General features: G+C 30.0%; 2 protein-coding genes across 3 annotated transcripts; one reads left to right on the forward strand and one right to left on the reverse strand.

Moving 5' to 3' along the window:
* Window positions 1-32: 32 nt before the first annotated feature.
* On the reverse strand, window positions 33-14,932 carry LOC130894099 (adenosine receptor A2b-like). Of its 2 annotated transcripts, none has more exons than XM_057800686.1 (5): window positions 14,829-14,932; window positions 4,343-4,978; window positions 2,349-2,640; window positions 1,939-2,239; window positions 33-1,339 (listed from the first exon to the last, which is right to left on the reverse strand). In XM_057800686.1, exons 2-5 carry the CDS (start codon window positions 4,801-4,803, stop codon window positions 1,143-1,145), a joined length of 1,251 nt encoding a protein of 416 aa, XP_057656669.1. In that variant the 5' UTR covers window positions 4,804-4,978; window positions 14,829-14,932; the 3' UTR covers window positions 33-1,142. The 2 variants fall into 2 exon arrangements, with proteins under 2 accessions (XP_057656669.1, XP_057656671.1); XM_057800688.1 differs by lacking the exon at window positions 14,829-14,932 and adding an exon at window positions 5,050-5,242.
* Window positions 14,933-17,108: 2,176 nt separating this feature from the next.
* Window positions 17,109-24,689, forward strand: LOC130893863 (facilitated trehalose transporter Tret1-like). Its single transcript, XM_057800282.1, has 2 exons — window positions 17,109-17,359; window positions 19,974-24,689. Exons 1-2 carry the CDS (start codon window positions 17,306-17,308, stop codon window positions 21,342-21,344), a joined length of 1,425 nt encoding a protein of 474 aa, XP_057656265.1. The 5' UTR covers window positions 17,109-17,305; the 3' UTR covers window positions 21,345-24,689.
* The last annotated feature ends 1,974 nt before the right edge of the window (window positions 24,690-26,663 follow it).

Here is a 26,663-nt window from a genome sequence, read left to right on the forward strand (position 1 = left end):
TTTCAAGGATAGGTAAAAATAAAACTACATCATTAGAAAAAATAAGTTATAATTAGAATAATTCACATACTTTATTAATTTAGAAATTTTCTTTATAACAATATATGAAATAATCAATCGAAACTTCATTCCTTACAAAACTATCCCCTCTATTTCAATTAATAAGTACTTTTAATTAAGAGTATTTAAATAATTGACATTTTGTGTCATAAAACGATATCGAAACTTCATTTTCTGTGTGTACTTAATTTTAATTTCAAATTTTAATATCATCATCCCACGGAAAGATTTGTTAATGAATAATATAGTCAAAAGCAACCACCGATAAATTCTCTAGGGCCCAGCAATTCCAGTTTCGCATTCTAAATAGGTTTACCAACATGTTATGGATTTTGAATCATATAGCTTAGTGATGCAGTTTATGAATGAATTAATTAAAAAATTGAGTTCCTGATGTTGTAAAATTCAAAACTAACCGAAAAAAAAATTTCAAATTACAATAAAAAAATAAATAAATAAATATCGTACTAAGAAGTGATAATATGAAATGAAATAAATAAATCAGTCGATAAATTAGACCTGCAAACGATAAAACAATAAATAAAACAATGAAATTTTATTAAAAAAGTCAGAATAGAATAATTAAAACGTCATTAAGCTGATTATTTTATATCTGTCATTATTTAATTGTTTTATTATATTCATTACGTGCAAAAATATTTAAAATTTGGCACAATTTTCTGTGCTTAATGTAGATACAATAATATCATAAAAATTTGGAAAATATTCTAATAAGGAAGAAGATATAAATTGAGCCATCTTTTTACATCCCATTCCTCATTATAATTGTGTAATACATTTACAAACACCGCCATTTTAGTTCTTATAGAAACATCTCCATTTTTCATCCCTTTTTTTGTTAGGTAAAATTAGTTTAGTTTAGGTTAGGTTAGGTTAGGTTTATTTTTAGACTCACAAAACATGCGTAGTTTATAATAATCAAAACAGCGGTGATTGTACATCCAGAGAATGATTAATTTTTAGAGTTATAATAATCAAAACATCGAATCACAAATATATTCGAATATACTTTAAAAAAGAAATAATTTGTTAAAATATCACAAACCTATTAAGCTCGGTTTTTATACGATACTAATCCCGTGCTTCATACCTGTCTGTTTTTTAGATAATATCAAAACCCCCTTACTCCTATACACAGCCATACATTCCACCATACTCTTAGATCCCTTCATCGACGTCGGACGATTGTTACCTAACTGACCGCAATCAGATACTACCCCCAAACTGTCAAAGCTCACCATGGGAACAAGAAGATGATCTGCAAAAAAACGTATCAAGAAGAAGACATTGAAATAATTGGAATTGACGATGCAAAAAGAAAATAATCCCATTATAGATAGAAGCCGTCGTCGAATTGGAGAATACTCGAGATCTCGAGGGCCGTACGAAGAGGTACCAAGACAGTTGAATAAGGGTTGAGAACCATTAAACATATATATTACAAACCACATACCTCGTTGTATGACGTTTTAATTCTCCATGACTCCAAATGTAGAAGTTGATGATGATAATGGATCTACGTCTATCTAAGTCCAAGTTCACGATTTATGAAGGGAAGTTTTATCAGAAGAAATAGCTGATATGAGATGAAAGTCTAGTACCAGGATTTAGACAAATATTAGTACTAGATCATATCCAGGAAAAGATTGAAGACAGAAATTGGATAGGTCACAAAAACTAAATTGTCACGTAGATAGCTTAAGCTTGAAGACAGGTAATAAGAGAATATGAAGAAAAAGAAGATAATCCAGTAATCAATAGAACCAGATTATGTTGAAGTAATATGAAGAATCATATTAGACGATACCGATTATGCAGCTGTTAATAGAGGTGAATACATCTAGATGTTATATTTACCTTGTTTGCGATCGACGGGTTCTTTTTGTTCGCTGTTGATTAATGAATTGGCATCGCCGGCAGTCGCTACTGCGCTATGTACCATTTGATTCGAGTTGCGATACTGACTGCGATGGTTGAATCCAAATACGCCTAGAAATTCATCGATAACTTTCCGTACCGAGCTACGTAGCTCTGCATTACGATAACCGTATACCCACGGATTGAAAGCGCTACTAGCTAGTATCGGAAGAGCTAAATATACTGATAACCAAGCGGTTAGGATATTCGTACCGAAAATGACGTCAGTCAGCATACAGAGCTGGAATTATAGAAAAATTACGAATAAATAATATCCGGAAAACTGATTATTTCTTGTCGAGTTTGGCAATTTTATGAAACAAAATGAAATTAAGGTAGCGAGAACTCACCAGAAACGGCATCCATAGAATTAAAAATGATCCAGTTGTGATTGCGAGCGCCAAACCATATCTTGGAGAACGGCGACTTCTCCGTAACGTTCTTCCGTTATTTTCTAGTTGTTCGGAAGATTGTATAGATCGACGTGCTTCTATTCGGATAGCTTTTGCATGTTGTCGTGCCACTACGTATATATAACCGTAACAAGCTAATAATACGACTACGCTTGGTCCGTATACCGCGAAAAACATAAACAATTGAATAGGTTTCGCCACAAGACTTCCAAACGAACAAATATGTATGCTGAAACGAAATAGATAATCATACAAACATCTATTAGGACTAACCAGTAGGGATTTTTGATTCGCTTTGATTCGTAGTTAGCTGATTTACGTCAAAATGGCGGACGTTTACACCACGACAACCTTTTTAAATAGGCATCAGCTGATTTTGACAATACTTCACATTGTTCAGTTTTGATTTTTCTTTCGAATCTTTTCGTTTTTAGAATAATTATCGAATCGCTTTTTGAAAATTTGTCGAAAATCGATTTGATTCATAGATATTTCGATTACTTTTCGATTTGTCTTTTTTTAGAGAATTTTCGATTTTTGTAATCAAATTTGTCGAGAATTCATTCGATTCGTAGATAGCTCATTTACGTCAAAATGGCGGCTTTGTGATAAAAAATCGATTTTCTCGTATGTACCCGTGTGAAAAACAATTAAAAGAAGCCACGTTTTCGGAGAGAAATTTCACGCTTCTTCGAGTAGAAATTCTATAAGAAGCCATTTTTAAATAATAACGTCTAAAATGCAACAAATTATTTCGCAAATCACTCAAATATTTACGGTAAAATTATTCGTTTACCTCACGACAACCATTTTAAATGGACATCAGCTGATTTTGACAATTCTTCACATTGTTCAGTTTTGATTCTTTTTCGAATCTTCTTTTTTAGAATAACCATCGAATCGCTTTTTGAAAATTTGTCGAAAATCAATTTGATTCATAGATATTTCGATTACTTTTCGATTTGTCTTTTTTTAGAGAATTTTCGATTTCTGTAATCGAATTTGTCGAGAATTAATTTGATTCGTAGATAGCTGATTTACGGTGAAATTATTCGTTTACCCTACGACAACCATTTCAAATGGACATCAGCTGATTTTGACATTTCCTTACAAAGCTGAACTTTGATTCTTTTCCGAATCTCCTTTTTTAGAATAACTTTCGATTCGCTTTTTTAAAATTTGCCAAAAATCTATTTGATTCATAAATTGCTGTTTTACGTCAAAATGGCGGCCATGTGGTAAACAATCGATTTTTTCGCATGTAACTGTGTTAGCTTCTCTAGATTTTTCTCGATAGGGGGAGTTTCTTTGTTTTATGTTGTTGAGAGAACTCCATAGATACTTTTTAGATATGTTTCGTTGAAAATAACACACCTGAGACTGGCCCAGTGGCATCCGTACAATCTTCAGTCAGAATTAGAAAACACAACACTGAATAGTCGGAAAAACAACTAAAAAATCCTCGTTTCTGAAGGAAAACTTGACTCTTTTTCAAGTAGCAACTGTATAAGAAGCCATTTCGAAATAATAACGTCTAAAACCACTCATAAATTTACGTTAAAATCATTTGTTTACACCACGACAACCATTTTTAAATATTCAACAGCTGATTTTAGCAATTCCTTACATAGCTCAATTTTGAGTCTTTTCCGATTTGCTTTTCTAAAATTTGTCTAAAATCGATTTGAACCATACATATTTCGAATACTTTTCAATTCTTTCTGTTTTTCAAAGAATTTTTTACAATCTTCTGAACTCCTGTTTTGTTTTAAGACTTTTCTTGTCCAAAATGTTCAATTTCCACAATCACGAAAACAAAATAAAAATTCCAACACAAGAGTATCTAATTTTTCGAAACGGGTCATTTAAAATTCCGAATATCGCGTACTTTATTCTAAATTAACATTCACATATCGATAAAAACTACTTACTGTTGATCCTCTCCGTTAACCATGGAATTAACCAACGGCGTGAACCCAACAATCGACGAATAAACCCAAAAAATGAGTAGATAGCGTTCGACGGCAGTATGTGTTATCAAATCTCTATATCGCAACGGCGCGGCTAACGAAGTAAATCTATCGACGGCTATAGCCACCATCACCAGAACCGATACGCAACACAAAGAGATAGCGATGCCGTAGCTAAACAAACACACCCTGATAGATATGAAGTTCGGCATACCTCCAACTTCAAAGTACATTCCTACGGGCATAAACATACCGATTCCCAAATCAGATAGCGCCAGGGACATGAATAAGGAACTACTAGGTGTCCTCAGTCTTTTTAATCTGTATAGAGTTATTAATAAAAGAGAATTCCCTATGAGGATCATTGGAGATAGCAGGAATACTATTAGAACGGCTACTGTTACCGCTAACGGTGAAGTCATCCGAGTTTTTGTAATATTGAAATCATCCTCGCTGTAATTATAAGAGAAATTCGAATAGTTGATGTTGTATAGATCCAGTTTGATATTGTTGATTTCAAAATATAAAAAAATCAAAACATTTTTGAAATATCGAGTTGTTTCTTTTCCTGATTTAGTTTTCCTTCTTGATGTTGATCTAAAATATAAAAACACCATTTGTAAATATTATCCCAACAACATATTTTGGTTTTATTTGTTTATCCTTACATTTTAATTATCGTTTTAACTCGAATTAAATATTAAAACGTTGTTTCGGGGAACTAATTTTATCTCAGGTTGTATGTTATACACTATAAATTTTCCGATTTCCATTATTGAGGCCCTCGTGAGCAAACTAATTTTCATGAATTCACAATAATTTGAAAATGAAATTTCTTACGAGAACATTTCATAAAGGAACAAAAATATCAAAGCTGATAACTGACGTTTCACATAACAAGGTCACTTAAATACCAAAACAATCAAATGTCAGCTGGTTCTTCAAAACCGTGACCTAAATTATCATAATTTAATACATTTCCAACGGATTTTCAATATGAAAAACTGGATTATGTTTTTATTTCTTCTATAGCAACAGATTAAATTATAAATTATCAATGCATCTAAATGTTGTTGACTCTTCTGTTTCAAAATTTGGTTTTTTTTTATAATTTTTGAAATATAAAATTTGACGTTTCGATTTTTCTTTAAGTTTTTATCAAAATAAATTTGAGCTTTCGACTTTTCTTTGAGTCTTTATCAAAATAAATTTGAGTTTTTGACTTTTCTTTGAGTCTTTGTCAAAATAAATTTGACATTTCGACTTTTCTTTGAGTCTTTATCAAAATAAATTTGACGTTTCCACTTTTCTTTAGTCTTTGTCAAAATAAATTTGACATTTCAACTTTTCTTTAAGTCTTTATCAAAATAAATTTGACTTTTCGACTTTTCTTTGAATCGTTGTCAAAATAAATTTGACATTTCGACTTTTCTTTGAGTTTTTATCAAAATAAATTTGACGTTTCCACTTTTCTTTAGTCTTTATCAAAATAAATTTGATATTTCGACTTTACTTTGAATCGTTATCAAAACAAATTTGACATTTCGACTTTTCTTTGAATCTTTATCAAAATAAATTTGACGTTTCCACTTTTCTTTAGTCTTTATCAAAATAAATTTGAGTTTTCGACTTTTCTTTGAATCGTTGTCAAAATAAATTTGACGTTTCCACTTTTCTTTAGTCTTTAACAAAATAAATTTGACATTTCGACTTTTCTTTGAATCTCTATCAAAATAAATTTGACGTTTCGACTTTTCTTTGAGTCTTTGTCAAAATAAATTTGAAATTTCGACCTTTCTTTGTGCCTTTATCAAAATAAACTTGACGTTTCGACTTTTCTTTAAGTCTTCTTCAAAATAAATTTGACTTTCCGACTTTTCTTCAAGTCTTTATCAAAATAAATTTAACATTTCGACTTTTCTTCGAGTCTTTACCAAAATAAATTTGACATTTCGACTTTTCTTTAAGCTTTATCAAAATAAATTTGAGTTTTCGACTTTTCTTTGAATCGTTGTCAAAATAAATTTAACATTTCGACTTTTCTTCGAGTCTTTACCAAAATAAATTTGACATTTCGACTTTTCTTTAAGCTTTATCAAAATAAATTTGAGTTTTCGACTTTTCTTTGAATCGTTGTCAAAATAAATTTGACATTTCGACTTTTCTTTGAGTCTTTATCAAAATAAATTTGACATTTCGACTTTCCTTTGAATCTTTACAAAATAAATTTGACGTTTCCACTTTTCTTTAAGTCTTTATCAAAATAAATTTGACATTTCGACTTTTCTTCAAGTCTCTACCAAAATAAATTTGACATTTCGACTTTTCTTTGAGTCTTTATCAAAATAAATTTGAGTTTTCGACTTTTCTTCAAGTCTTTATCAAAATAGATTTGAATTTTCGACTTTTCTTCAAATCTCTATCAAAATAAATTTGACATTTCGACTTTCCTTTGAATCTTTACAAAATAAATTTGACGTTTCCACTTTTCTTTAAGTCTTTATCAAAATAAATTTGACATTTCGACTTTTCTTTGAATCTATCAAAATAAATTTGACGTTTCCACTTTTCTTTAGTCTTTAACAAAATAAATTTGACTTTTCGACTTTTTTTCAAGTCTCTATCAAAATAAATTTAACATTTCGATTTTTCTTTAAGTCTTTATCAAAATAAATTTGACATTTCGACTTTTCTTTGAGTCTTTGTCAAAATAAATTTGAAATTTCGACCTTTCTTTGTGCCTTTATCATAATAAACTTGACGTTTCGACTTTCCTTTAAGTCTTCTTCAAAATAAATTTGACTTTCCGACTTTTCTTCAAGTCTTTATCAAAATAAATTTAACATTTCGACTTTTCTTCGAGTCTTTACCAAAATAAATTTGACATTTCGACTTTTCTTTAAGCTTTATCAAAATAAATTTGAGTTTTCGACTTTTCTTTGAATCGTTGTCAAAATAAATTTAACATTTCGACTTTTCTTCGAGTCTTTACCAAAATAAATTTGACATTTCGACTTTTCTTTAAGCTTTATCAAAATAAATTTGAGTTTTCGACTTTTCTTTGAATCGTTGTCAAAATAAATTTGACATTTCGACTTTTCTTTGAGTCTTTATCAAAATAAATTTGACATTTCGACTTTCCTTTGAATCTTTACAAAATAAATTTGACGTTTCCACTTTTCTTTAAGTCTTTATCAAAATAAATTTGACATTTCGACTTTTCTTCAAGTCTCTACCAAAATAAATTTGACATTTCGACTTTTCTTTGAGTCTTTATCAAAATAAATTTGAGTTTTCGACTTTTCTTCAAGTCTTTATCAAAATAGATTTGACTTTTCGACTTTTCTTCAAATCTCTATCAAAATAAATTTGACATTTCGACTTTCCTTTGAATCTTTACAAAATAAATTTGACGTTTCCACTTTTCTTTAAGTCTTTATCAAAATAAATTTGACATTTCGACTTTTCTTTGAATCTCTATCAAAATAAATTTGACGTTTCCACTTTTCTTTAGTCTTTAACAAAATAAATTTGACTTTTCGACTTTTTTTCAAGTCTCTATCAAAATTAATTTAACATTTCGACTTTTCTTTAAGTCTTTATCAAAATAAATTTGACATTTCGACTTTTCTTTGAGTCTTTGTCAAAATAAATTTGAAATTTCGACCTTTCTTTGTGCCTTTATCATAATAAACTTGACGTTTCGACTTTTCTTTAAGTCTTCTTCAAAATAAATTTGACTTTCCGACTTTTCTTCGAGTATTTATCAAAATAAATTTAACATTTCGACTTTTCTTCGAGTCTTTATCAAAATAAATTTGACATTTTGACTTTTCTTAAAGTCTTTATCAAAATAAATTTGAGTTTTCGACTTTTCTTCAAGTCTTTACCAAAATAAATTTGACATTTCGACTTTTCTTTAAGCTTTATCAAAATAAATTTGAGTTTTCGACTTTTCTTTGAATCGTTGTCAAAATAAATTTGACATTTCGACTTTTTTTCAAGTCTCTATCAAAATTAATTTAACATTTCGACTTTTCTTTAAGTCTTTATCAAAATAAATTTGACATTTCGACTTTTCTTTGAGTCTTTGTCAAAATAAATTTGAAATTTCGACCTTTCTTTGTGCCTTTATCATAATAAACTTGACGTTTCGACTTTTCTTTAAGTCTTCTTCAAAATAAATTTGACTTTCCGACTTTTCTTCGAGTATTTATCAAAATAAATTTAACATTTCGACTTTTCTTCGAGTCTTTATCAAAATAAATTTGACATTTTGACTTTTCTTAAAGTCTTTATCAAAATAAATTTAACATTTCGACTTTTCTTCGAGTCTTTACCAAAATAAATTTGACATTTCGACTTTTCTTTAAGCTTTATCAAAATAAATTTGAGTTTTCGACTTTTCTTTGAATCGTTGTCAAAATAAATTTGACATTTCGACTTTTCTTTGAGTCTTTATCAAAATAAATTTGACATTTCGACTTTCCTTTGAATCTTTACAAAATAAATTTGACGTTTCCACTTTTCTTTAAGTCTTTATCAAAATAAATTTGACATTTCGACTTTTCTTCAAGTCTCTACCAAAATAAATTTGACATTTCGACTTTTCTTTGAGTCTTTATCAAAATAAATTTGAGTTTTCGACTTTTCTTCAAGTCTTTATCAAAATAGATTTGACTTTTCGACTTTTCTTCAAATCTCTATCAAAATAAATTTGACATTTCGACTTTCCTTTGAATCTTTACAAAATAAATTTGACGTTTCCACTTTTCTTTAAGTCTTTATCAAAATAAATTTGACATTTCGACTTTTCTTTGAATCTCTATCAAAATAAATTTGACGTTTCCACTTTTCTTTAGTCTTTAACAAAATAAATTTGACTTTTCGACTTTTTTTCAAGTCTCTATCAAAATTAATTTAACATTTCGACTTTTCTTTAAGTCTTTATCAAAATAAATTTGACATTTCGACTTTTCTTTGAGTCTTTGTCAAAATAAATTTGAAATTTCGACCTTTCTTTGTGCCTTTATCATAATAAACTTGACGTTTCGACTTTTCTTTAAGTCTTCTTCAAAATAAATTTGACTTTCCGACTTTTCTTCGAGTATTTATCAAAATAAATTTAACATTTCGACTTTTCTTCGAGTCTTTATCAAAATAAATTTGACATTTTGACTTTTCTTAAAGTCTTTATCAAAATAAATTTGAGTTTTCGACTTTTCTTCAAGTCTTTACCAAAATAAATTTGACATTTCGACTTTTCTTTAAGCTTTATCAAAATAAATTTGAGTTTTCGACTTTTCTTTGAATCGTTGTCAAAATAAATTTGACATTTCGACTTTTCTTTGAGTCTTTATCAAAATAAATTTGACATTTCGACTTTCCTTTGAATCTTTACAAAATAAATTTGACGTTTCCACTTTTCTTTAAGTCTTTATCAAAATAAATTTGGCATTTCGACTTTTCTTTGAATCTCTATCAAAATAAATTTGACGTTTCGACTTTTCTTTGAGTCTTTGTCAAAATAAATTTGAAATTTCGACCTTTCTTTGTGCCTTTATCAAAATAAACTTGACGTTTCGACTTTTCTTTAAGTCTTCTTCAAAATAAATTTGACTTTCCGACTTTTCTTCGAGTCTTTATCAAAATAAATTTGACTTTTCGACTTTCTTCAAGTATCTATCAAAATAAATTTGACGTTTTAAAATAATACAGGACATTACTTGACATAATGTCAAATATTATTTGACATTGACGTTGAATATAACTTGACATTGACAAAAATGTCAAGTAATATGTTGAATTTCTTCAATTCCTCATTTTTTAGACTTTTTGATGTTTCATTGCATTTGAATGTTATTGATTTTAGGACTTTTCTGTTTTTAAAATTATTTTTATACTGAAAATTTGCGCATTTATATTGATCAATAGATCACCAACATCATAAACAACAAAATAAGAATAAAACCAAACTAGAATTTTATTCTAATAAGAAAAATCAATTTTCTGTTAGTTCTCACATCATATATAGCAGTAATCAATTAAATTATTTGTAGTTTTATAAGAATTTACAAAATAGGAAATCTGATTTTGAGCAACCGAAAATTCGTTTAACTATAAGGACTCTATGATATCAAAATATTAGATATGAAAAAAGTGATTTGATACTGAAGTTTTTCGATAATTCCAGGTATGAATAAATGATTTTAAAAATGATGTTGCTGGAAGAAATTATTTATTTATTGTTCAAAATTAATTATTTTTAATATATCATTCATTAAAAAAATATACGTTTATTTATTTTGTGAATAATCATTTTGTTTTTAGAAAGAACTAAATTTTTGAGAGTTGTAAACATTGATTATATATAGTGATGATTTTGATGCAGATTTTTGATAATAAAACTTCTACTTTGGACATAACCTCGTATATAGTATGGGAAATTGATTTCTTCACTCTATTTCAAATTACTTTAGATTTTACTTGAAACTTCCCATCATACTATGAACATTTCATGAAAAAAGTTTCTTTAACGGAATCACTAAAAAAAAGGAAGTTTTTTTTTTTGATTCGACCATTCCTCTTCATTAAGAAGCTTTTATTGACGTATAAAAGGTCAAGGGTAACGAACTGATACGTCAGGAGCCTTATTGAACGTTTCATCCCTGACCTGTTAACTGAACGTAATATTGTGAGCGAAAAAAAAACAATTTATTTATATTGTGACATTATAATAACGAAATTCTGTTTAGCGGCATTGAAAAACTTTTAATTTAATATAAAACAGGCAAGTCAAGTCATTAGGTTTTAGTTTACCTCCTGTTTTTGAAGACGATAATTTGGTTATCGAAACGCGCATTAGACAGAGTAATTGTGAGTGTTGGTGTAGTGTAGTGTACAACAGTATGAAAATCGCCTACGATTCCAGGATATCCAAAATCTAGATCTATATTAGCATACGAATAAACTATGATATGAGTTCGTAATATATTTGAAGATATAGTAATATAATGTCAGAAATCGATTGCTGATACTCAGAAATTCATAGAATGCCCAGAAGCATCGACAACGGGGAGTCGGAAAGAAAATGGAAAAAACGTCGCTTCCATTTAAGTATCTGCAGATAATAAAATGGAAGTTTCCTTCATTCGACGCTTTCTACTACGGAAAATTGTATCTTAATGTAATATACCTTGGAAAAAATATTTCGTGAATTTATTTTATATTTGATTCGTTATCTTTTTTGTATAGTTTACATCCTCGCTTCTATCAACTACCATAGTTTGCAATCGAAAACTTAGGGCTACAAAAATCGGTTTTTCTCTTTTATGCATACAAAACAAATTTTTCACTTCGCCAATGAGTATTCTGACCCGCTACTTTTCGTTAAAACTTTTATTACAAACATAAAAAGAGCATTAAATTAAGTATGGAAGTTTGCGAAATTTTGAGGAAAAACCTTCAGATTGTTCGGTCTTTGGCCGGAAAATTACTTTCAGATATCATAAACGATGCTCAAAAATAATTATAACATTTAGACTCATAAATTTTGTTTTGTAATTTTACGTATAATCGATTTTATTTTATCTTTATTTGAATTAGAGTTTTGTGGAATATTTTATACCATATTTGGGAAAGAAATAACGTTATTTTAGATGAAATAAAAGGTTTTATCCTTACTAAAAGTATGTGGGTATTAATAACAATTTTCAAATATTTATAATCTTTTTTCTAAAAAGAACTTGATAAATAATTGATTATGAATCAATATATTTTTAAATTAAAATTGATTTTGTATTTACTAATCCCCCAAAGAAGCAGGAATCAAACTGAACAAAATGCCTAGAGTTTCTTAGTAAACACATTTTTGTAAACTTATTTTCAAGGGATTTAACATTGCTCCGAACTTTCAGTTAATAATGTATATAATCTTGTTATTACTTCATAAAGATCGTTTACGTGAAAAACTTTAGATTGAGCAAGCTTTAGGAAGTAGATTGCGAAGTTATATGCGAAAAGTTTAACCAATATTCATATATCTATTCTTTAAAAAAATGTATTAGTTATCTCTTGTTCCATTTTAAAATCTTCATTGAATCAATATTATTTAATTTTAATAAAATCCCAGTACAAAAAAGTTCGTTGACCATGTTTATTTTACGACAACTGGACCATAAACCGCAGACCAATTTGTTACAGCACTGAATTACTCCCAATGTACACTAAACTTAACCCTTATTAGTTCATTCAGGACAAAACGTAAACGTCAGAAATCGTCTATTATCTAGCTTCTATTCTTCTTGTGTACGTAGTATCTAATTTGTTATAAACGCGTTTGTGAAAACATTATAAATATCGCTTGGAGAAAGAACGTTCTTCATTTGGATGGAAAACTCTTCGTATACATTTTGATTTTGAAGGTACATTATATTATTGGTGACGTAACTTCCGTATAGACACGTCATTTGAGATTGAAGTGAATCTAATCAGTTATAACTGTCAATTTGAAATCAAATAAATTTCTTGTTCATCAATTTAGATTTAGATTTAGAAATTCTTGATAGATTAATAAAAAAATCGTCTACTGCGTAAAATATTTAAAATCTACACAACGAACTCGCCATTTTCTATTTAATGGCGAATACGTCTAGTGCATTCGCCAAAATTTGAAATTATCTCTTGATTAGGTTCGTATGTTTAATAGTAAACAAATATTTGAAATTCTTCAATAATTCGAAATTACACTAACTTAAGCTTTATTAGTTCGTTCAGGACAAAACGTAAACGTCAGAAATCGTTTATTATCTAGCTTCTATCCTTCTTGTGTACGTAATATCTAATTTGTTATAAACGCGTTCGTGAAAACATTATAAATATTATCTCTTGGAAAAAGATCGTTCTTCATTTGCGTGGAAAACTCTTTGTATACATCTTGATTTTGAAGGTACATTATATTATCGGTGACGTAACTTTCGTACAGATACGTCATAAGTGATTGAAATGAAAACACGAAGATTTTTGTTATTTCAAAATCTAAATAATCATATTTAATTATTATTTGTATCAATAAAAAAGTCGTCTACTGCGGGAAAACTCGAAATCTACGAAAAATTGAATAATTATCAATGTGAAATTAAAGTTTTGTATAAAAATAAATTATTTGATTACACGAAATCGCCATTTTCTATTTAATGGCGAATACGCAGAGTGCACTCTCCAAAATTTAAAATCTCTTAGTATATATCTTGATTCTGAAGGTTCACTAATTTAATGGTGATGTAACTTCCGTATAGGCACGTCATAAGTGATTAAAGTGAATTAGATCAGTTAAAAAAATTAAATTATTTGATTACACGAACTCGCCATTTTCTATTTAATGGCGAATACGTCCTAGTGCATTCGCCAAAATTTGAAATTGTCTCTCGATTGGGTGCGTATGTTTTAAAAGTAAATAAATATACAAGATTTTTCAATATATTCTAAATTTTAAAGATATTTACCCAAATATCTTTAACAAGTTTATAGGATATTTTCGTTTCGTTTTCTCAACATAACGTTGATGTCTGTACCGGATTTATCGCTTTCAAATTAACTACTTCTTGTAACCGAAATCTATTATTTCTGGTTACGCTGTTACCAATGCATCCGTCTACTGAAGAATTTATACAAAATCGATGCGAAGGTCGAGGTTATGCAATTCTAATGTAGAAGAAGTGTGTCTGCCTTGAAATATTTCATCCAAACAATCGTGAAATTTTACGTAATTCTAGATTATTATCAACTAAATTTCTCATAAAGATTAATATTTCATATTATTTGAATATCTTTTTAGTGAAATATTCCAATTTAAATTTAACTCCGCCTCGTGGAAATTACTTATAGTGATAAAGAAACTTTTACAAAAATAAATTGAAATATATTTTAGCGTATAAAAAAAATTGGGTGGAATCTAAATTTGGAAAAATCGATATTTCTTGTTTAGAAAACTACTACTAAACTCATTGGCGTCATGAAAATATTAACCTTTGCATGTCAGTAGATTTTAACGTCATTTAAATTTTAATTTCGTGTTGTATATGTCATTTTAAATAAAATATATCAACAATATAGGTCAGTAGAATTGATATTTTGTTTTTTTGTATTATTTTCGATTATGGTAGTTTTTTTCGCAATTTGAATCTAATTTTAAAAAGGGGACATTTCGCTTTTAGCTATATCCTATGAAACATGCAATAATTCCAAATAATGACATTTTTGAAAATTAGCAGTTTCAAATTAATCATTATATATTTCGTCAGTTTGACAAAAAATTCTAAAAATCAAGATTTTTAAATTAAAAAACCACCTGATACACATTATTTTGTTAAAACAATATCTCAAACTCAATTAAAATAACATCTCGCGATATAAAAATCAAAAGTGGTTTATATTTGAATAAACTTACGCCGAATTATTTTTTCTTCTATTCAATTTTCATTTAGGACGCATGGTACATTTTAAAATATCGCTGTTACAACCAAAACCGACGCGCACAAATTTGAAACTGAATCGTGAACTAAACAACGTCCCAATCCTCTGGATAGATTTACTGAGTTGCGCTCTTCAATAATGTGACAAATGTCTATAAAACGAATCGCTTTTGGCAAACAATTCACGCAGCTCTTTCACGTCATTTCCATATTATTCAGAACCAGAAAATCATTTTAATACCCAAAAAATGATGTTATTTTGTAGTAATAGAAATCAATAAACCGTGTTTCTACCATGATAATCTGCATTACTTCCTATTAGAATTATTTCACTTTCAGCTTGCGACCTAAAATTTTTTTTGATTAGTTGAATCTTATTTGAATCCTAGTTTTAACGTTCTCTCTTTATCTATCGTCATTCGCAAATTTTTTCGACTTATTAGCACTCAATATTCCATTAAATTATTGTCAATTACTTTATATTGATTCTCAATAGTCGTAATTCGTGGTTTATCAACATAATTTGAAGATGGATCTATAGACAAATACTTTTATTCAATTTAATTGATTTTTCCGTTGCTTAGTCCCTTAAATATCCTAGAAAGAATTTAATGTGATGTTGTGTCAATAACTTAAGATGTAATATCTTTTAACCCGCTTCAAAAACCTCAACGTATCAATTTTCTTCTATTATATTTGTACTGTAGCCTTAAATCCCCGGCAGGAGATTCTTTCTCAAGAAGTGGTTTTCGGCCATAGTTGAAGTATTTAAATAATTGGTACTCACAGAGGGTGAACAATTAATATCAAATTGCACGCTACCAGCTTTGTAACGACGTTAAAAATTAATAAAAAAGACAGAAAAACTAGACACGATTATCCAAATTAATATTTATTGCTTAGAACAATAAAAAAAGTTTTAGTAACAAATTAATTTTATTGAAAAAATAATGAATTTGCATCAACTATCAAAAGGGCACAATAGATAAAATCAGTTATAAATTAGACTGAGACTTAGCTATGGAAATCCGGTATGGTTGCAGCCCTCAACTGGATTCCCAGTTGCTGGTTTTGAGTTTGTAGTCTGGTGATTGTTGTGGAAACTCCCAACTTGTAGAACTACGATTCATATGATACAAAATTTGATTAAAACAAAAGGAAATCCAGAAAGATAACTGGAATTTTTATAAGTACAATAAAAAAAATAAGGAAAAACTTATTCGAATTCCATTCAATTTCGGAGTTTTATTGAATTATTATATAACAAATAAATTCGAAGTGACTACTGTCACCAAAGGAATATTAAAAATGTTTGAAGGAAAACGTAACGAGCATGTTACATAACACAAAAAAAACTGTGATTGTTATTTTGATCTGAATCCGTCTCTGGAACGAGCTTGGTTCAGATGACGATGGCATCTGTATCGACCCAAAACTCTCCGATGCGATGCGGTGGACTAAACCGCATCGACACCCCAATATTTAATTTATCAATTATAAATACATAAAATATTAAAAATATAATAATAAAATTTCAAAACAATATACACAAGATATAATTTAACATCACCAAAATGCATACGTATATAAAGATCTGTGTTTAAAACAAATTGTAGATGTTGTAAATCAAATTTTAGTTTGTCGATCCCAATTACAAGATAGAAGATAAAAAACTAAAACATCAGGAAAGTTTAAAGAAATAGATAATCTAAATGAAGATCTAAATGAATGATCATGAAAAACACGCTTCTAAATAATACAGAGAAAATGGTTGAAATCTGTTTTTGTATTTGAAAGTTATATGATAAATTACACAATTCTTCACACCGATAGGTTCCAAATAATCCGGAAATAATTGCATCCTCAATCTTCAAATACTTCGTTTATAAACTTTTTACTTTGTTCATGTGTGAAAATTTTTAATTTTTTTCGAACTATATCCCTCAATTTTCCTTTTTAAATTTGCCATAACATCGACACCCGAATATTTGTTTCACAAAATTGATAAGCCTCAACTAAGCTTCCTTCTAAAAAAAAAAATAAATAAAAATAAAAAAATAAAATAAAAATAATATATTAAAAATCAAATGAGTTTGTAAATTAAGGAAATAAAAGAAGAAAACAGAGTATAGGAACCTCGAGTTAGGTAAAAAACTTTTCAAACTAATTAATTTTATTTTGGTTAATTTATAAAAATAAATATTTTTATTATAAATATATTTAACCGAGTCCTATCCTGACGATCCGCTGTGCGCCTACGCCAAACGAAAAAGACTGATCCTAGATCGCAGTGCTCTGAAAATCGCCCAATTTACGAGAATGTCCTGAAAACCTGTACACACTTTCGCTATTCGTTCCCTGCATACTTTTTTCGATATCGAAAACTAGAGACGGTCGTCGTTCGAGGGTGTGAAAACTATAATTGGAAAAATTTAGTGCGCAATGTAGCGAAATGCACGTGCATTTCCTTATCGAAATGATGACTAGAAATTTTTGCACCCACACGGTAAGTAGATTATGTATTTCAAGTAGATAGAAGAGCTATCGAATGATTTCAAGTTGTATCCTAGATGATAGATTTTAACCCAAATACATATTGACAAATCACAACGTAATTTTCTCTAATATAATCATTGATTCATTTTGACTTTATTTTCAATAAGTAAATTACAAATAACTGTATGAATTACAAGAATATTAAAAACATCTACAAGTAGCTTCCATAATTTTCAATCCTCCATCTATCTACATCTTCATTCTTCTTCCACTTCTTCCTTTTCCAATAGGACCAGGTCCTGTTCAATCCTGTACGTTTGGCCCTATTCTTGGATCTTCTTGAGAAGCTGAACTCCAGCTCTCGTACCACCTCTTTTGTGGTCTGCCTACAGGTCTGCGTGTGTTGAGTATCTGAGTTTTAGCCCACTTTGCCCATCTGTCTTCTGGCATTCTTTCTACATCTTTATTATTAATCTAATTTCGATATCAACTTCTATGACCACTCAAATCCAAATTGGTTTCTGACCTCGCCAATAAGTTTCATGTTAACTTATGTGGCCACTCAAATCCAAGTTGGTTTTTGGCCTTGCCAAGAAGTTGCCTCCATAATTTTATATCCTCCATCCATTTACATCTTTATTATGAATCTAATTTCGATATTAACTTCTGTGACCACTCAAATGCAAGTTGATTTTTGGCCTTGCCAAAAAGTTGCCTTCATAATTTTATATCCTCCATCCATTAACATCTTTATTATTAATCTAATTTCGATATTAACTTCTGTGGCCACTCAAATCCAAGTTGGTTTTTGGCTGTGCCAAAAAGTTGCCTCCATAATTTTATATCCTCCATCCATTAACATCTTTATTATTAATCTAATTTCGATATTAACTTCTGTGGCCACTCAAATCCAAGTTGGTTTTTGGCCTTTGCCAAAAAGTTGCCTCCATAATTTTATATCCTCAACCAATTAACATCTTTAGTATTAATCTAATTTCGATATTAACTTCTGTGACCACTCAAATCCAAGTTGGTTTTTGGCCTTGCCAAAAAGTTGCCTCCATAATTTTATATCCTCCATCCATTTACATCTTTATTATTAATCTAATTTCGATAATAACTTCTGTGGCCACTCAAATCCAAGTTGATTTTTGGCCTTGCCAAAAAGTTGCCTCCATAATTTTATATCCTCCATCCATTAACATCTTTAGTATTAATCTAATTTCGATATTAACTTCTGTGACCACTCAAATCCAAGTTGGTTTTTGGCCTTGCCAAAAAGTTGCCTCCATAATTTTATATCCTCCATCCATTTACATCTTTATTATTAATCTAATTTCGATATTAACTTCTATGGCCACTCAAATCCAAGTTGATTTTTGACCTTGCCAAAAAGTTGCCTCCATAATTTTATATCCTCCATCCATTAACATCTTTAGTATTGATCTAATTTCGATATTAACTTCTGTGGCCACTCAAATCCAAGTTGATTTTTGGCCTTGCCAAAAAGTTGCCTCCATAATTTTATATCCTCCATCCAATAACATTTTTATTATTAATCTAATTTCGATATTAACTTCTGTGGCCACTCAAATCCAAGTTGGTTTTTGGCCTTGCCAAAAAGTTGCCTCCATAATTTTATATCCTCCATCCATTAACATCTTTAGTATTAATCTAATTTCGATATTAACTTCTGTGGCCACTCAAATCCAAGTTGGTTTTTGGCCTTGCCAAAAAGTTGCCTCCATAATTTTATATCCTCCACCCATTAACATCTTTAGTATTAATCTAATTTCGATATTAACTTCTGTGGCCACTCAAATCCAAGTTGATTTTTGGCCTTGCCAAAAAGTTGCCTCCATAATTTTATATCCTCCATCCATTTACATCTTTATTATGAATCTAATTTCGATATTATTTTCTGTGACCACTCAAATGCAAGTTGGTTTTTGGCCTTGCCATAAAGTTGCCTCCATAATTTTATATCCTCCATCCAATAACATTTTTATTATTAATCTAATTTCGATATTAACTTCTGTGGCCACTCAAATCCAAGTTGGTTTTTGGCCTTGCCAAAAAGTTGCCTCCATAATTTTATATCCTCCATCCATTAACATCTTTAGTATTAATCTAATTTCGATATTAACTTCTGTGGCCACTCAAATCCAAGTTGGTTTTTGGCCTTGCCAAAAAGTTGCCTCCATAATTTTATATCCTCCACCCATTAACATCTTTAGTATTAATCTAATTTCGATATTAACTTCTGTGGCCACTCAAATCCAAGTTGATTTTTGGCCTTGCCAAAAAGTTGCCTCCATAATTTTATATCCTCCATCCATTTACATCTTTATTATGAATCTAATTTCGATATTAACTTCTGTGACCACTCAAATGCAAGTTGGTTTTTGGCCTTGCCATAAAGTTTCCTCCATAATTTTATATCATTCATCCATTAACATCTTTTTTATTAATCTAATTTCGATAATAACTTCTGTGGCCACTCAAATCCAAGTTGGTTTTTGGCTGTGCCAAAAAGTTGCCTCCATAATTTTCTATCTTCCATCCATTTACATATTTATTATTAATCTAATTATGTAAACTAAACTAGATTCTTTTTGCCTTAGGTTGCCGGTCCCAATGGTGAATTATTCGTAACCCAAAAAACTGAATATTGGGGACAAGTGTTAGCATCTCTGGCAGTTTCTCTAGGACCTTTATCGGCTGGACTAGGTAAAGGTTACAGTAGTCCTGCGATTGCTTCTCTTCAACAAAGCGACGCCGAAGCGTTCCCTGTAACCGGTCAACAGGCGTCTTGGTTAGCATCGCTGTCTCTTCTAGGAGCTCTATTCGGTGCGCCAGTAGGTGGTTTGGCGGTTCGTTGGGGAAGACGAAGAACCTTAGTATACGCTGGCGCTCCACTATCGATTTGTTGGATAATCACGTTATTTGCTGTGAGTGTGGAAGTCATGTGTTTTTCGGCGTTTATTAGTGGGTTTTTAGTGGCGATCGTCCAATTAAGCGCGCAAGTTTACGTAAGCGAAATCGCCACGCCATCTATTAGAGGCGGTCTGAGCGCAGTACTCAAAATAGCAGGTCACGTTGGAGTGTTAGTATCTTTTATAGCCGGTGCTTTCTTGAACTGGAGACAACTAGCGGGTTTTATATCCGTGGTACCCGCATTAATGTGCGTGGTTCTACTGAACGTTCCCGAAAGTCCCGGTTGGTTAGTGTTACGAGGTCGTGACGATGAAGCCGAAAAAGCACTTCGATGGTTTCGAGGCGATACCGCCGATCTACAATTAGAATTAGCCTTACTACAAGCTCACGTCCTTTCGAGACCGATACCGAAAAATCCTTTACTACTTTTTAAAACTTTAAAAAGTCCAGCTTTGATAGCTTGCGGCCTAATGTTTTTCCAACGATTTTCCGGTGCGAACGCTTTTTATTTTTACGTGGTGAGCGTGTTCAAAGAAACCTTCGGTAATACGAATCCTCATACCGCCGCCGTAGCTGTAGCGCTAGTACAATTATTATCATCGTTGTTATCAGGTTTATTGGTTGATTCGGCAGGTAGATTACCCTTATTGGTAGCTTCTAGCGTTCTTATGACAATGGCCTTGGCCTCTTTCGGGTCTTTTGCTTATTACGAAGAAATTCATCATAAATCGGTACCTAATTTAGATTGGATACCTCTACTCTGCGTTTTGGTTTTCACCGTGGCGTTTTCTTTAGGTATCAGTCCGATTAGTTTACTTTTAGTTAGTGAATTATTCTCTTTAGAACATCGTGGTTTCGGTACCGCGTTAGCGACTGGATTCAGTTATTTTTGCGCTTTTGTTGGAGTTAAAACTTTCGTGGATTTCCAGGAACTGTTAGGATTATACGGAGCTTTTTGGCTCTACGCTTTTATATCAATATGCGGGCTGTGTTTTATTGTTTGCTGTGTACCCGAGACCAAAGGAAGAGATTTAAATGAAATAGATACTGCTAGGTGATCCAACGCTATGAAACAGATGCATAAAGTTTCGATTAGTATTGTAGAAAGGTATTGCTAGCGTAAATTTTAAATTGGTGTATACGCAGCTTTCTTTTCGAGGCTCTTTCATGCCTCTAAACTTGCCGCCAGAACTTGCTAGAAGATAATTATTTTTTCGAGATCTCAGGAAAATTTTTAGAAATTTATATTATACTAGAATTGATTTGGTAACGCATTTAGCTCGAAGCTGTTTTATACTGTCATTGTTAGTAGTATTTAAATGTAAACAAATTTCACAACATTCCATATTGAACTACTCTAAATTTTAGTTAAATCATTAAATACAAAATAAACATAAAGCTTCCGTTAAAAATCATTTTTAAGGTTCAAAAATGAAACTTTTTATCATTATATTATTACATAATCATCACTCAATAAGTCCTGTGACACATTTTTTTGTCGAAAATCGTTTTTATTTATCTCCTTTAACAGCAATACAATCAATCCAACGATTCTCTAACTTCTTGATTATATGTTTGTAGAAGAATTTGTCTTTTGCTTCAAACTAGACTTCAGTTTCAACAACTTCTTCATTTGAATTGAATTTAATTAACGTTAAGCGTTTTTTTGATATCAGCAAATAGCCAGTAGTCATTGGGGATCAAATCTCGACTATACGGTGGATTTGTTCAATTCAATTTAAGCTATCGTTGCCATCGACTTGTAAATCCGTGTTTTGTCTTAATGAAACAGTCGATTTTTCTTAGACATTTTTCCTTGATTTTTACATTCAAACGATCCGAAAACTCTTTTTAATAGTCTCTATTACTTGTCTATCCTTTTTGGAGATAGTTGATTTCCAATATTCCATGCACTGGCACAAGCCATAACCATCCCAATTGACTGTTGTGACTTTGGACCTAGTTCACCGGCTGCAATCCACTCAAATGATGATCGTTTTGATTCCGGAATGAAGTGGCGGATCCATGTTTCATCTATTGTCACATATCAACGTAAAATGTAAACGAGACCAAATACAGCCTTAGCAATCTCACGCAATTTCAATTTACGATTAGATATAACCAATTCGTGTACTTTTTTGGAATAACGACCTCAATTTGACGACCAGAACTTTCACTATCATCGGTGACTGTACAACAAACTGATAACAAATAGTTCTTTTCGATGGAGCGTTTTTTGAAGCCATTGCTGAGCTTGTACAGTATTTTTTTCTCATCAAAAAATTGTTTTATAAATAGCAAAAGTAACTTCACTTAAATAGCTGTCACTTTTTCTGTCACGAACTTCTACATATAGTTTTTCGAAAGTTGGTACTTCGTAAACGTCATATGGATTTGACAGCGACATCTGTCATTCAGTCACACGACTTATCTCCTTTCAAAAAGCAGTTTTTTGGAAATTTATTAACAGGCAGATGTGATGAATATGATTAAATTAATTTTTTTGTTCAAATAAAGACAAGACGTTCGTAGTCTCAGCTGAAAGTGTTTTAAACAATTTGTTCATATAGAATACTTTTAATACAAATATATATTTAATACGGAATGTTGAAATTCTAAACTCTAGAAGCCGGTAAAAACATTAATTGACTAATTAATAAAAGATTTCGTAACAGATTATACAGATTGAATTCTATTATATTCAATTTAATTTGCAACAATCAAATAATCAAATTAAAACTTTAAACGACACGATTCTTAATTGGCGGTTGTTTTTTTTCAATTGATAGTAGTTTCTTCATGTATACTGGGTGAATCACAAATTTTTTCTCTAATATCTTTTTACACGTTGTCTTCAACATCATATCAAGTCGTTTTTTTTAATTTCGTTTTCAAACCAGTTTAAATTTGAGGTTAGAAATTCATTTAATTTCGTTATAGAGACTTGCTTAATGTCAAGACACGTACAATATTCGTCTAATATATTTCACAGGCAATTTCTTGCACCATGTAAAGCTGCCTTTAGATAAACCAAATTTATAACAAAAAATATATCAAAATTGCATTACAAACTTTTTTTGGTCAATTAATGTTCGAGTAACTCATTTTGCAATAAAGATCGAGTGAACAAAATGTAAAACGAATATTGGACTTTATTGTTATAATGATCAATTAAATAATTAAGGTAAATATCTCAAGATTTATATGACGCCGGCTCTAATATATTTTAAAATTCACAGAGCGATTATTATATGGAAAGAACCAAACCAATTGAATATTTCTCTATCTTTCATATTTACTACCATCAGTTTAGTATGAAATAAATGTTATTTTGAATCTATTTCGATCAAATTTGGTTTAAATCGATTCTACACGTCGCAAGACATAAAACATCATGTTAAACGTTACGTTATATTAATTTTGATGTTCTATTCGAGTGAAAAGCCTTATGTGCTTTAATTATCCCGTGTCTAACGTGAGCAATTTGATTGTTGTCATGATAATACAACTACCGAATTCAGTACAGTAAATATTATACGGTGTCTGCTTTCATTGGTGTTGAATGCTCACGTGACGATACTACGTAACTTATTTACATTTAACAATTGATAGGATAGTTTTTCCAATATCAATTGCAGATTATAAAAACCCTTGCCGACAATTTTGTTTGATCTTTGCGATTTCAGTTTTTCTTTACAAGTTTTTCGGTTCTGTGAACAATCCACAACAACCCCTTTCGTAACTATTCGATAAATGAAAAATTTCTGAACATTTTCCTTTTTTAAACATTCGAATATATTTAAAATAACTGCGTATATATATCTAAAGTTTTATTATTAAATTCATACTTGTCTTTATTCTCAAAACACTCCATTCAATTCATTCGCCCATGGTCTAAAGAACGCCATAATTCTGTTTATATATAAGCGACGCCACTGCTTATCGCAGTCTGTCTGGCAGGAATATTTCAAAGAAATTGTGTACATACGCCTTCCAATAGGTTCGGCCAATAGAAATGCGTTTATATTTACGATTCGATGTTTTTATGTGAAGATGATGAGTCCACGTGGACTGACGATTTGTTAGGTGTTTTATACGGGGAGTAAACATTATTTTTCATTCCTTAATTTGGTATGAATGCAATTGATATTAGAAAAATTATGATAGGATTGCATTGGTTATTATTACGCGGTAGATTCAAAAAAAAAACGAAATAAAAAAACATAAATGAGAATATAGTCGCTCTGTTAACCTTTAGAAAACTGTGATTAAAATAAGTAAGTAGGTATTTTCCAGTAGTGCCATATTTGCTTATCGAAGTGGTCTTTTTCCAATTTTGTGATATACATATGTACATAAGGAATCTTATATCGAGAAAAAGTTTATTACCAAAAAAAATTTTAGGCACAAAATTTAACATATCTAGTGATAAACCATATCCGAAGAATTTTAATGAAAAATTAAATCGTAAATTGGGTTTCTTATCGATAAAGAAACGATTTACGATATATCTTTTTGTTACAAAAGAGATTTTTTAGTTAATAAAGGACTAAGATCATCAATTCAACAATTAAATTACGTATACAAATTATATTAATCACTATTGTGGTGTCGAAAAAATCGTTAATAGATTGATTAATATAAAAAATTCCTCAATTGATGGTATCAAAGCAGAAATCTCAGGATGGCAGGCCACAAGACCGTACAGGCCAGTCCTCCTCTGCTAATCCATTCTCCAAATTGAGCATCAAGATACACACCCCGCATAAAAGAACTATGTTTGACCTATCACGTAACCCTCAAAAAAGTATGAACCTACGAAATTTCCCGCGTGGATTGATACCCAGTCACTTACATAAACACCAGGTTTAATTCTGTATAAAAGTTTTACTTTCAAAATTATAATTTTTTATTATTTTTCGCTTTATCAGCATTATATAAAATACAAAATTTATACGATTTTGAAAATAACGTTGAACAATCAAAAATACTTTTTTATATTTTAAATAATATAAAATTTAGATTCGTAGTTATAATTAAATGTTAATTTATCGAAATTTAAATCATAATAATAAGAATCCGGCTCTAAGGACCAGACAAGACTTTTGATTTGAATTCCGATGAGTTTTGAAAACTAGAATTTATCGACGTTCGCTTCCAGATTAGAATTTAAATATATATAAAAAACAATGAATGCCTTTAGGTAAATATATTGACAATAAATTAACTATCGACAATATTTAGACAATATTCTCCAAAAACAAGTAGTGAAAGACTTTTGAATGTAAAAAAAAATCGGCTCAGGAACATATGACAATTGGAAATATCTTGTGAGAAAAAAGCGTTTAATGGAAAAATTACATTGAAAGCTCAATTTTATCAAGTGATAAACTTTTATTTTTAGAGGTTAAAAAAGCATCTTAAAACTACGTAATAATTTAACCACAAAGTTCTGGTTGATTTGTGTTCCTGGGCCTACTGAATGTTTTTAAATTTTAGGTGCTACTAGAAGCTTTAGGAGAGATAATCATAAATGTACCTATTCAAATGTTTATATGTCCATGGTCAATCAAACGTTTCATGGTGAAAAACTGTGATAATGATATTTTACAAATAAATATTAATTATTAATAATCTTCAAAGTATTTAGGAATGATTGGAAAAAATCATTTATAAATTTGTTGAACTTCAATTCGCCATCGTACATCATTTATTTAATACCCCGATGAATTACTTTTCATATTATTCCATATATACGATATTTTCGAGAAATGAATCAGCGTCCATTAGGGCCACAATTTTTTAATACAATCAGCGATCTGTTCTAAATAGAGACGGATTTAGGAGGACTTCCACAATACGATTTTTCGACAAAAAAACTCGTTAGGTTCGTTAAAAATAAAGTTTGATTCTAAATATTTCCTAGTTTCGATTATATTTATATGAATTCGTTAAAAGCTTAGAGAATTTACTCGATTTCACGATAAAATTTAGTAAATAAGATGCTTCCGAATCTCTAAATCTGATTCTAACTCTATAAAAATAAAATACGGCGACTGTAGATTGTAGAACAACGGAATTTCATCACTTGAATGTCACTTATCATATTATAACATTCAATTTAACGATATTTTAATAAATTGTTGTTAGGTTAGGTTTCTAACAATTCGCAGCTAGAATTTAAGGGTTAATAATAATTCGATGGGAAACAACTAAATAATAATTTGAGGATATATTAATATTATATTATATATTAATATTCGTTAAATTCTGAAAGAATTTACTCCGTTTCACGATAAAATTTATTAAATAAGATGCCTCCAAATCTCTAAATTTTATTCTAACTATATAAAAATCAAACATGGCGGCTGTACATT

This window comes from Diorhabda carinulata, chromosome 5, assembly GCF_026250575.1.
Source record: "Diorhabda carinulata isolate Delta chromosome 5, icDioCari1.1, whole genome shotgun sequence".
In the NCBI taxonomy this organism is placed as follows: Eukaryota; Metazoa; Arthropoda; class Insecta; order Coleoptera; family Chrysomelidae; genus Diorhabda; species Diorhabda carinulata.

Bases quoted from the DNA above. Each gene is read 5' to 3' on its own strand.
- LOC130894099 (XM_057800686.1), bottom strand. From the start codon at position 4,803: ATGACTTCACCGTTAGCGGTAACAGTAGCCGTTCTAATAGTATTCCTG. The intron at 2,641-4,342 runs GTAAGTAGTTTT...ATTTCGTTTCAG, and splicing joins GTTAACGGAGAGGATCAACA to CATACATATTTGTTCGTTTG. The intron at 1,340-1,938 runs GTAAATATAACA...GTTTTTTTGCAG, and splicing joins ACCCGTCGATCGCAAACAAG to ATCATCTTCTTGTTCCCATG.
- LOC130893863 (XM_057800282.1), top strand. From the start codon at position 17,306: ATGCACGTGCATTTCCTTATCGAAATGATGACTAGAAATTTTTGCACC. The intron at 17,360-19,973 runs GTAAGTAGATTA...TTTTTGCCTTAG, and splicing joins GAAATTTTTGCACCCACACG to GTTGCCGGTCCCAATGGTGA.